The following is a 12555-nucleotide window of genomic DNA, read 5'->3' as shown; positions in this document are numbered from 1 at the left end:
TATTTTAAAATTTATAGATGGCGAAGTAAGTGTATCTCCAATGGGAATGACGTTGATTTTTCAGGTTGGGAAAGACACTATAGCGGACTGTCGGATTCGGATCTGCTCTCGATAGATCAGGATCCGTTATCTTTGCCGCACAGTCACCCTTATCGAATGCACAGACCGCGAAGGGGAAATTTAAGTCCTGACAAAGACGTACTTGGTGATCTTGGTGACTCCGATATGGAGAGTATAGCCTCCGTGACGAGCAGTGCCTTCAGTACGCAATCGGAACGACCACGTGGCTCTAGAGGACTAATGTGAGTATAGCTCAATGTCTATTGTATTTTAATTTTCGAGTCGATGACCTTGCATTTCAAAGTCAGTGTACAAAGCAAGACAAGTTCCATAGAGAAGAAAGTATCCCTTTAGAGGAGACAGCCATCCACTGTACCATTTTTACGTGACATTCGGGTAAATCGCGTTCCTTTCCCTCTATTTTTCCCCTCTTTTCTCATTTTTCCCCTTCGGCTCTCGTATTTCTTTCTCCCTTTTTCCTTCCTACTAATCTCATCTCATAGTCCATTCATTCAGAATAGCGTAATCCCGTTTTCTCCTTCAAGTAAATTATCGTTATGCTCGTCGATGGACCATGTACACCGCGCACAGAATGGAACATTTGATGGCTTACCTTCTCATCGACGATAATCCCTGAATTAAATGGACATTGCCGAATGAAACGACACCCCGTAGTTGCACTATCTCATTTCCCCCCGCCTGCTTGATAGGTTTCCCAAAAATCCTGCCGCGCTCTCTTCGAGGAACTCTACTACTTTAGTTGGCTAGACTGCACCTCCTATGCACTGTGTCAATGTCCATTTAATATTGTCCCATTCTAATAAAGCAGGGATTAGTGCGTGGCGTTGGTCGAACGGCTAGGTCTACCTACGTTGAAACACGTCACAATTACATATATGTATGTATGTTGTGTGTATAATCACGAAGAGACTAATCAATCGTCGCACGTCCTACAGACAACCTGCATTTATATATATTTGTTCGGCGAGTGACAAATGCAACAAAATTCTCGGCTCAAATTCTCTCTTTCGGTACCTATCGCATTGCAACAAAAGCTATGTCATGTGAAAAAAAAAAAAAAAAAAAAGAAAAGAAAAATAAAACCATTTTGCGAAAAAAAACCCCGGCGAAAACGGAACCAAAAAGATAGCAGATATTTTAAGAAAAACAAGGAAGAAGAGAACGCGTTCGATCGATCGCGAACGTGCGAGTAGAGTCTTTTTTTTTTCTTTGATTAAAAAAAAATGAAGAATGGGCTCAAAAAAGAAATCGTTAATGTAACCGCAGAAGCGCTAAAACTCTATATGAAAAACATTGTTTGCAGACCGACAGTTAAAAACGTTTTAATACCCGGTGTCATATCCCCTATGCCCCTGCCCCCTAGGCGCAATAGGCGCAGGCACAGACTTAGGGTACCCTGCAGCGAATGTCACTGTCCGAACAACAATCCCACCAAGCCCAGGAGCAACAACCCCAGCAAGCACAATCCCACCCCGCATCCCCTCGTACGGAGCAAGTCCGCAGTGGTGCGCTCGTTGTACAGAAAGATGCGTACGCCGTTCACGAGGTCGCAGACCGTCGACGAGAACATGCTGAGATATTACAGCCCGGAGACCAGCGAGTACAGCGTCTCCGAGGGGTACTTGCTCAAGCCAGAGGAGCTAACCGGTAGCTCTAAGAATCGTATACCGGAGATATACGTGGAGGATTGCCTTCAGGTCGACTTCAACGATCGCCTCATCGAGAAGTTTCGCGACAGATACTCGTCGCCCTATCAACTGGACTCCGGTATGCGTAGACGGTCGCGTAGCTGGCAAGATCGTACCGGCAGAACCGCGAAATCTAGGCACCACTTGTTCTCGAGAGGCTTGCACGACGTAACGGACGATCACGGCATTAGGAACCTAGACGTTAGCTTACGGCCGCGTAGATCGTTTTTATTCTCGAAGGCTAGGAGCTTCGACTACGACGTGCTGCACGATACCTACGCTGATCGTTACGGTTTCGGACTAGGCACGGGCATGCTCTCGCGTAGAGCCAAGAGTTTCGAGTACGACACTATATCAAACAACATATTCAGCGACGACAGCCTGAGAACCGCCCGTCGTAAATTGAAGAAGAACATGGCTATTAACGATGCCGGTTACGGCGACAAGATACCGGCTCTGGGCGATCAGAGTAAATCGTACTTCGACTCGAACAGCGACGACAAGATGCCCAAGATTCTGCTCAATCGAGAGAAAAATTACGACTACATGCTGAAGCAGGATCACAAACCATTCTATGGGTACGATTCTGAATTTAGTTGCGGTGAGACGGAGATTTATATGCCGCGCTTCGACAAACAGAACATAGATATGGACCTTGCCGGTAAAGGTTACCACTCGTACGATCTATCGGAGGAAAATTCCTTCAGCAGCGACGATCAAATAGGTCTGCGGAACGTCCTTGGCCGTGAAGATCCCACCAAAAGGAAATACAGAGACTCGACGTTCCAGGAGCACGATTCCGCGTTCGGTCGAGACATATCCAAGAAACGAACGAAGAATCTCGACAGCGATATCTGCGACCCGACTAACGAGCACATTTACTGCAGCATCGACGAGGCGCTGTCGTCCGCGGAGAAGTACGGCCCGGACAGGGACATTACTTGTCCTTCGATGCACGCTGCCTCGGATTTAGAGCACTACGACAATCAGAGAACTAGCGGTCGTTCTCGAAGAAGAAGGAAAAGCAGCGAATCGTATCTGGAGAACGGATACGATGGTTACAACTGGGATATCGAATACGACGAAGGGTTTATCGACAGAGGGAACGTCGACGAGTACGATCACCGTTTGTACGATTACGAGGATGAAAATATTCCGAGAACCGACGCAGAAATGTACGAGGACGATTACTATAGAAGAAGAGACGGCAGTCGAAGTAGTAGACGTAAGAAAAGATCGTCGCAGTACGTTGATGCTGACTACATCGGTGATTATCGTGACTATCGTTCCGCGGAGGAGTACGATTATCAAGCGCACAGCGGCCCAGAGTGTGTTGGAGCCGACGCTTATCAAGATAACACGCTGCCACGAAGGAGAAAGAGGAGAAGTAGAAGAGGAAGCAGAGAAGTTAGTACGGGTGTCTACGAGAATTTACCGTATCGAGATACGATATCGAGCACGAGGGGCACGCTAACCATACCGAGTTTATCCGATAGCAAGCGAATGATGCTGCAACGAGCAGAATCTACGCCGATCTTACGTTCCGACGAGGAACTGAGTTCGTCGGACAGAGCGGAAAGAGCCAGACGTCTGTATCGTCGCAAAAGGAACAGCAGCTGCCCCGAAGCTAGAGAGCTTCGATACTACGATCCTCCACGAAGAAAAGACGAAGAAAGAAGTACGAACTTTATTCTGGACTCGGACGAGGATTTCGGTTCGATGGAGACGGTCGTGTGCGCGGACTGTTTCCGTCAGAAGAACGTAACGGGCACGGTGGTTAGCGACGGTATTAGATCGGGCTACTACGACGGGGAACAGGTTCGCGATGGTTACGTAGACTCAAGATACGACTACGAAAACGTTCAGACTCGCGATTATCGGGAACCATACGAACTGGCTAGGTCGGGATCGCTGCGATCGTCGTCACAGTATCGCGGTAGGCGAAAGACTAGTTGTCCGGAGTGTCGAGAATTAGCGATGTCGTACGAATTAGGTAGGTCTGGCTCGTTCTCGCGAAAGAGCGAAGAGAGGAGACCTTCGGTAGAATCGAGACATAGGTACCGTAGACGAAATAGCAGCTGTCCGGAGCCTAGGGATCTCGAGCTACTCGAGAAGAGGCAGCAGCAACAACGTCATCAGCAAGCCCAGCAGCATCCGAGTCAACAACAGCAGCAGGGTAGTAAGAGGAACGTAGCGATCAGCGACACCCTCGAGTACTACGAGTACTCGATGGAGAGCGAGAGCCAGTGCAGCGAGAACTGCGGATTTGGCCCGTGCGATCCGCGTAGGCCTCGTAACCGAGCACCCCACCCCGGTAACGCTAATTCAAGTCTCTTTGATTCCCAAACCGCTACCTCCGACACTACTAAAAACTACCACCCACGGGCCGTCGATCACCACGAAACCTCACGAAACACGAAACTGTCGCGGCGCGACAACTTCACTGATACCGCCGTCACCTCATCGTCGTCCCCAACGTCGTCGACTCGACGGCGTTCGCGGAAAAAAACCGCCGCCGACGATGCCTCCGCCGCCGTCAACCAACAACGTGACGACGCGCGGGATCGCCGATCCTCCTCCATGCCCGAAAGCAGCGAGTACAGTCAGTCGGGTTCGTACGAGAAGCCGTCCAGGATCCAGCCAGGCGATAACGAGCACGACGATCATAAAAGGGGTCAGTTCACCAGGAGTCTTAGTAATACCGACGCGCCACAGGACGAGAAAGTTGGTAAGTTTCTGCAATCTCTCTTTCGAATTAGATTTAGAGGCATTATTCTTTTCGGAAGATTGTTTTTAGGAATTTTCATTAGGAAAATTGTAGTTTAGAAACTTAGGAAGTGATTAATACAGATATGCCCAAATTATAGTGTAAAATATTTTTCTATATAACGAGGATTTCTCTTTATTTGAAGTCTAATCGAATGTATTTTGAATGGAAGTAATTTTGTTTTATTGGACAGCTAACGATGATCGGTATATCTGCGTTAATTTCCTAATTCTACTCTTCTAGATTCTTTCTTTTTTTATTATTTCCGTGTTCACGCGACGTTTGTTTATTAGACGGTAGTTTGAGCGATACGGCGATCGGTTTGAACGTGGAGGACTCCTCGAGGAGGGGTCGCAAGAGTTCGCCCGGCAGTAAAAGCGGAAGCGGAAGTAGCAGCGGTGGCGGAAGCGCGGTGCAGTATCAGTCAGGTCTCGGGAAGAAGAGTAACAGCACCAGTCAGCTGTCCGCCACAGGTAACACATCGTCACACTAGTCGTTTCTTCCAATTTCACATTTTAAACGTTGCGTGCGGTGTATTGCTACTTTGTTCGGGAAATTCGATAAGTTCGAGAGCGGTCGCGTGAAGACGTTTTTCTATTTCGCATTCATATTATTCTCGCGCGATTTCTAGACTATCTTCTCTGTCTCTTCTTTCTATCTGGCATCTTAATGTAGTCAGTTTCTTTGTAATATATCGATAGTTCCTCGAATAATAGCATAGCATTAGTTTAGCGCCATTAGTGAGTAGACCTACGGTGTGCTCTCGCTATATTTTTCTCGTCAATTTCAAGAAGATTATTTGATTAAAAATTTGTACGCTCCGTTCACATCACACGTGACAAGATGTGACGATCAAAAAGCGGATTTTCACGAGTTCCACGGGAGAATCCGCGAAGTAGAGCGAAGGAAGCGGTACAAACGATATCAAGAGCACACGGTAGAAGAGCAAAAAACCCAGTAAACGGGGCAGTATGTACATTCTAATCGTATTCTTGTTTTCTCCGCCATCCCTCCTCATCTCTATCCGCCTCTCTTCGACATGAACACATTCACACTTTACTTCTACCAACCAACTATCTCTCGACGCTGGGGACCATTCACGTCATCGATCTGCACCCACCTGCACGATTTCTCATCGTGGCGGGCTATATCGTCGCTCGCGCGATCGTGTCACGGGACAACACTCGACGCGGATCATCCCGATCGATCGCTGGAAACGATCGCTCTACTATTACGCAAAAACGTTGAAACAAAACACTAAAAAAAAAAAAAAAAAAAAAATACTACAACTCTGCCACGAGAAAAATTTTTACATACGCACCACGCATATATCGATACCATATATGCAAATTAACACAACAAAATCACAATTCACCGCTCTTCTACTATGAAAACAACATCTACTACTACCATCACTACAACCACTACTTCTACTACTACTACTTCTACTACTACTACTACTACTACTACTACTACTACTGCTACTACTACTACAACTACAACAAAAAAACTATATCACGTCACGCAAAAACCATAACATACCACGTGCGTCTGTTGGTGGTACATGCGTGGGCGACGAAGGACGAAAACGGCGGCTAGGATTCGGGAAGAAGGGCAAGTCCTCCTTTACAGTTCATAGGAGCGAGGAAGTATTGCCGGAGGACACGGCCAGCGGAAGGAGCGGAAGGCAACCGAGTTCCGCAAGCAGCGACGGCGAGGGTAGCGGCGACGGGGACAGGTCCGAACACACTCTGCAAAATATATCATCCCCGTTTTAATTGTTTCTCCCTTTTTGATTTCAATCCCCTATTTTCGTTACGTGGGAGCGTTCGGCACGGTGTTATCGACACACGAATTTCTTTAACATATATTTATACAGACGTTGTATGAAACAAATAGGCGCGTTAGATCTGTCGATTCTTCAGCGGTTAAATTTATTAACGATAATTAGCAGTCCATTCGAGAGGATGTCGTAGCAGCCTTCGGCGAAATGTGAGTACAAGTTACAGAGAGATACAGAGAGGCAAGAAGAACGACAGCAGCGTGATCAGTCTACGACATTTCTATGAACAACAACAACAACCATAAAACACGCAGCACATTCCTCTTTAGACAGAAGTTGTGCTTTAGAGAAGGGAGTGACGCGAAATTGTTCGTGACTATCGTTGGAAAATACTTTCTTCGACATTTTTAATAATCAAACTTCGGGTTGTGATTATTTATTATTATTTAATTGTTGGGGAAAGTATTTTCGAGGTTGCACGGTTCTCCAAATAGTCGCGAAACGATTCACAAGTCACTTCCCATAGATCGTAGAGACTGTTTCTACGTAGTAGCGATACGTAACTTTTAGATGAACGTTTGCACGAGTTTCCTGAGCTGTATAGAGCTCGATGAAGTTGTTCATCCAGTTCTATCGAGAAGAAACAGGTTGTATTTCAAGAACCTTACGTATTAGCTGCTCAAGTATATTTGTTCATGTCGGACTGTCTTATTCGTGACTCTGTAGCTAAAGCGCCGGCCAAAGATTAATGCTGGCAATACGTCGCGTTGTTTATCTGTTTTGTATAGCTTTTCAACTTATAGATGAAACATGTGGTCAACTTGTTGCGAATCACGATTACGATCGAGACTTACACACGACGGTAGGTAAGTTGACCACCTGGTTCGTTGTCGTTTATTTTATTAGAAGCCGCTGTTGATACGTGCTTACTGGTGAAGGTTACTTCACCCACTACGGCTTTTCGTTTCTTGATGTCTTCGAGCGATGCAGTGTTTTCATGCGCATATTTCTACATATACGTGCATATATATACATGGATATACATATATCTGGATATTATTATTTTTTTTTTTAATTTCTTTTTCATTACGAAGCAAAACAGGTTCGTTGATTGTAGCACACGAGTCTTGTACATTTTGCCTGTCGACACTTATGTACTTCTCGAAAGTTCGGTGAAACGCGAGCAAATGTGAAATACTCGCTTACACCGTAGATGTTCAGAGAGAAACGAACGAGTCTTCGTAGGATTAAACCCTTCTGTACACTTCTGTGTTACACAAACACAACACGCAAATACATCTGTATGAATATACATATAATATATATATATACATAGCTGCAGCGAATTTTCCTATAGCAGAACTATAGATGTGACGTTTTGTTGATGATACACTTACAAAAATTTAGCTTGTGACGCTTTCTGCGCGCTTCTGATTGCAGGTGCGACCACGCAACAGAGTCAGAGGGCTCTTGAATTTCCGTCAGCTGTTAATTACTGCCCTATCGTATTCTTTCTTTCAGAGAGCAGGAGTTTAACCCCATCGAGGAACGAGATCCTTCGCAGGCCTTGTACCACGAAATCGTCATTGATATTATGGACTTTGAAAGCCCGATTCGAGCATACAGGCCATCGAAGTCTTTTTCCACGAGATACGTAGTAGTTAACCGATCTGAAAGCACCTTTCCTTTACTTGTCTATCTTCCAAAACCTTCATCGAATTCATTCACATAGTCAGAATTTCATCCAGGTGTACATGTGTATTCTCTCTTATCACTTCCTCGATTTTCGTTATGAGAGAAAATTCGAACGAACGGTGAACGAAAAGAAGGAAGCGAGGATACTGTGAGAATGAGTGAACGAAAGGGAGAGAAAGAGAGCTAGATTCGTCGTGATAAAAATAATCGAAAGAGAAACGCACGGCGACCACCTGGAGCTGGATGAAAGAGAAAAGGGCTGCGGCGGACGCGATGCGGGAATCACAATGAAAGATCATAGCTTTAGCGGTTGTTTCTTGTTTGATTTACAACGCAGAGTGCGGTATCGGCGGGATCTTCGTCGGAAGCGGTGTCGCGGAGGCACGCGCCGGTTTATCGAGCCGGAAACGCAACAGCACGCCGAGCAGCATACAGCGTTCCGAGGAGATCGTACCCTATCAACGCTTTGAATCCGGGAAACAGTCGGGATCGTTGGCCAGTGACACAGCCGGAAGTCTCAACTCGATCTCTAGTTCCGAAGGAAGCTCGTAAGTAGTGGCCTCCACCGACCGATTCTGCAGCCGGAACTGCGAGACTCCTTGCTGTCTGTCTCTTTCAAAACTTTTTCTTCTTCTCTGTCTACTCTATCTTCTACTTTTTCAAAAACTATCTGCTATCTTTCCAGCAGGGTTACTTCGTGAGCTTTAAATGTACCGAAAGGAGAATAGATCGGTAATTTCGCTGACTCAGAAATTCCGAGTGTTGGATTAACCCTGCTAATGATTCTCTGACTTCTCTGTCTGACTCTGTCTTTCCGTTTCTACTTTCACCGTGCTCTTCGGATAACCTTTTTATTGTTTACTGCACAGGAGATCGCGATACGTGAAACGTGGATCGTTTTGTCTTTCGACGTGTGATTGAGCTGATGTGTATGCCCAGCATTGATGTTTTGCTCATTCATGCTTTTTACCCCTCCCTTCTTTTTACACCCATATCATTTTCCTTTATGCAGACAAGCGATTCTTTTATCCCTTGGTTGACTTAATTAGTCATGAAAAAAGGAGGAACTTGGAAGAACCAGAAATGGAAGCACATCACAAGAATGTCTCATATTTTCTGTTCCTTGATTATTCGTTTTAAGTTTCATTTATTTCGTATTTTATATATCGATGTAATATCAATGTCTCTTGATGCTGTTATCATGTTTTCCTTTGTCAATGTTATCGTCGTCTTGGCTTACTGCTTGGCTAAATAATCGTCAAAGCACCACTGTATGTGAACCACGCACACACACTCTGTGTATATATGTGTTTCCATCATTGTAAATCATTTCCCTTGTCCACCTACCACAGATATTTCTATCCGTAAAATCCTACATATCCCATCTTAAATATATGACCATAGAATTATCTATATCTACGAATCCCCAATATTCTAGTAAACGTTATTTTTCAACGATCAAGCGCAGTGTACATATAATATATCCCGACTAATTCTTTACTCCTAAAAAAATTATCAGGATAACACACGAAAAGGTTAATGTACTAGAAATAAAACGACCCCAACGTCCTACACTAAATTCTTTCATTTCATACGATATAGCAACAAGGACGATATAGCGTTCCAGTAAATAGGGGCAGATTTTAGACAATAAGACAGCGAAAGGTAATCCTGAACCGTAAGTTACGAACAATTATTCTGGATTAAGTATCAAAGAAGCATGAATAGACATAGTACAATTAGTCGATTCAACAATAATCAGAAACTACACGTAACCGTAAGTGGTAGACGTACGATGACAAAGGAGACAGCTGATTATTGTTGAAGGATATTATACTTGGTATGGTAACTCGCTCATAGTATGGTCTGCATGCACCGACAGCCTGCTACGTTCTCCAACCTTACAATTTTCTTCGTACACTATATATATTTACTCGCTACACCAACACTATACTCGCAGCGTGAGTTCTTCTTGTCTAAAATTGAATGAGGTGTGCTCTCTCTTTTCGCACTTCCGTCGAAGACTTGCGAGAATCGTCCCTCGCTCCCGCGGAACGATCTCTTAACGATTCGTTTATTTAATCCCCTCCCTTTTACGTTCGATCGTCATCAACTCGATCAAACTAACGAACTGAAGAAAGTATCGATACGAACGAATAATCATAATCTATCGATGAATACATACACACACATATATATATGTATATCATCGATTTACGATGTTGTGAATCGAACTTCCCTCGAAATTTTCTGTTAGCCCCGTTTGTCCTGTATTTTATTTTCAATTTTTACCCTGAATTTTACTGACATACTTCAAAAACCTTCATCGACCACTAAACGTTTGATTTTGGGAACTGCAGTTGGTCTCCCAGTCTACGAATGACAGGCGAAACCGGCCAACTGAGAGATTTCATCGAAGATCTTGGGCCCGGCCAAGTGGTCGGAAGGCAGGCACTTGGTGCTCGTTGTCTTGGCGAGATCCAGCTTTCGCTCACCCAGAAGAAAGGCTACCTTGAAGTGGAGGTCATACGTGCCAAAGATCTTAAACCAAAACAGGGCACTAAAGCCATTCCAGGTTCGTTGCGAATCCTTGCATTGGTTCTATTTGTGCCGAGGGCCTTTCTAATACTAGAACTACCGATGACTAAGATATAAAACTAAGGTACCAAAAGCAAGCTAATCGTGTATGAAAAAATACGTATATTTCAATAATGCACTAATAAATTAAGTCTTTATTAAGTAAGTCTTTATCCACGTACTATACATATTTAAGATCTCTAAAATTGACTCGTGTAAATATATAAAATTTCTCTAAAAAATTACGAATTCTATTGGTTCTAGTATTAGCAACCCTTCCACAATTTTTGTGAACACTGATCCAATAAATTGAATTATCATCTATCAGTTGTGACTTTTTCCACTATTTTAGCTTCCTACGTGAAAGTTTACTTGGTGAACGGGAAAAAGTGTATCGCGAAAGCGAAAACGATGGCAGCCAGAAAAACGTTGGACCCGTTCTACCAGCAGTCGTTAGCCTTTAGAGAAAATTGCCGGGGTTGTATACTGCAGGTATTTAATTATAAATTACTTTCGTTTTATTTCTGTCAAGATTCTATTCCGTTTAGAATATCGATTTATCGGTTTTGTGTTTTCTACGTGATTCTAGGTAACAGTGTGGGGTGATTACGGCCGATTAGAAGGGAGAAAAGTGTTCATGGGCATTGCGCAGATCGTGTTGGACGAACTGAACCTCAATGAGATGGTGTTCGGGTGGTATAAGCTGTTTGGCAACATATCCCTGGTCAGTGGACCTCCATCCTTAGCTTTATCCCGTCGATCCTCGGCCACGTCCTTAGATTCCTTTAAGATTTAAAGAGCTCTTCCATCTAGTATTCTCTTTACGTGTAATCCAACGGTGGCTCGAGCTTCTTTTAATTCCCAATGGAAAGAGTAAGAAAAAAGCCAAAAAAAAAGAAGGTATCGAGTCTATTCTTAATCGCGTTTGTCCATATAATGTATACATTTCCTTTTTCAAAGTGAATCCATATATAATAGTTGTTTGCAAATATTCAAAGATCGTTAAAAAATAATAAAACGTGTACATTATAAGTAAAATTGACAAAGATTTTCATGGAGATTTCTCGCGATACATGTCCGTTCCATTGTTCCCCCTTGTAAAGATATTCGTGTATTAACGTTCGAAATTCGAGAACGATTTATCGATAGACCGTCGGCTCTGAATACGGTAAAAGAAAAGTCAGTTACGATCGATGTCAGTAACGAGAAGAACTATATAATATAGAGAGAGAAGAGATTGCGTGGCTATATTGGGCAAGTGAGTTCGTGTTGTTGAACAAAACGAGAAAAGTGTGTTTTATTTGCAAGGTAACCGCGAGAATGGGAAAAGTGTGAAAGGTCGTACGAGAGGACATGTCTTTCTAGAAACACCACTAGCACATCACATATCATGTACGGCATATCAGATGAGCCACTAGTCTTTATGTAGACTAGATGTAGAGATAGCAGCCATGTTCCTGGAGCGCCAGATAGTTTTAGGTACGCACTGAGATCAACGCATCGTTCCTAAATAATTGATTCGAACGATTTCACATGGATACTTGACCCCATAGTTCTTTCATATTCTCCAACCTCCGTAAAAAGTTTGAGAAGCTTAAATTGATTCAAGTATTTTTGAAGTATCCACGTGAAGTCTATGGACGTGTGTTGTTAAAAATTCCCCTTGTGTCTTCGTTTTACACTGAAATTACCCTACTGCCTTCTAAATTCTCTGTCTTGGTGGCCAACTTGTTCCTCGACGGCAACGAAGTGACGATAATTCAATGACGAACACGCGCCAAACATTCTGTCGATCCACAATCGAAACTTCGTCGCCGTTTCTCTGTCTTTTTATCCGTTTCTTTCTCTGAGCATTCGCCAATTCGTACAACTCTTCCAGCTCGTTTTTTTCGTCTAAATTTTTTACTGCGAAATACCTGTGTCTGTTCTCCTGAAAGTGTCACTTCGCAATCTCTCGCTGTTCT

General features: G+C 43.8%; 1 protein-coding gene across 17 annotated transcripts in view; it reads left to right on the top strand.

Moving 5' to 3' along the window:
- The window catches only part of LOC132909167 (regulating synaptic membrane exocytosis protein 2), a 69043-nt gene that overhangs the window by 50792 nt on the left and 5696 nt on the right, over positions 1 to 12555 (top strand). For 13 of the 17 annotated variants that reach the window (XM_060963799.1, XM_060963790.1, XM_060963803.1 and 10 more), the window contains 7 exons: positions 65 to 302; positions 1385 to 4497; positions 4830 to 5009; positions 8352 to 8562; positions 10375 to 10589; positions 10944 to 11083; positions 11181 to 12070. In XM_060963799.1, the coding sequence (XP_060819782.1) occupies positions 65 to 302; positions 1385 to 4497; positions 4830 to 5009; positions 8352 to 8562; positions 10375 to 10589; positions 10944 to 11083; positions 11181 to 11387 (4304 nt within the window). In that variant the 3' untranslated portion in view covers positions 11388 to 12070. Of the gene's footprint in view, positions 1 to 64; positions 303 to 1384; positions 4498 to 4829; positions 5010 to 6117; positions 6275 to 8351; positions 8563 to 10374; positions 10590 to 10943; positions 11084 to 11180; positions 12071 to 12555 lie in introns of all 17 variants that reach the window. The other 4 variants (XM_060963793.1, XM_060963797.1, XM_060963801.1 and 1 more) reach the window with 4 other exon arrangements.

Source organism: Bombus pascuorum, chromosome 7 (genome assembly GCF_905332965.1).
Source record: "Bombus pascuorum chromosome 7, iyBomPasc1.1, whole genome shotgun sequence".
Taxonomy (NCBI): Eukaryota; Metazoa; Arthropoda; class Insecta; order Hymenoptera; family Apidae; genus Bombus; species Bombus pascuorum.
The sequence above is the reverse complement of the archived record's forward strand: the minus strand, read 5'-3'. Positions and strand labels throughout refer to the sequence as shown.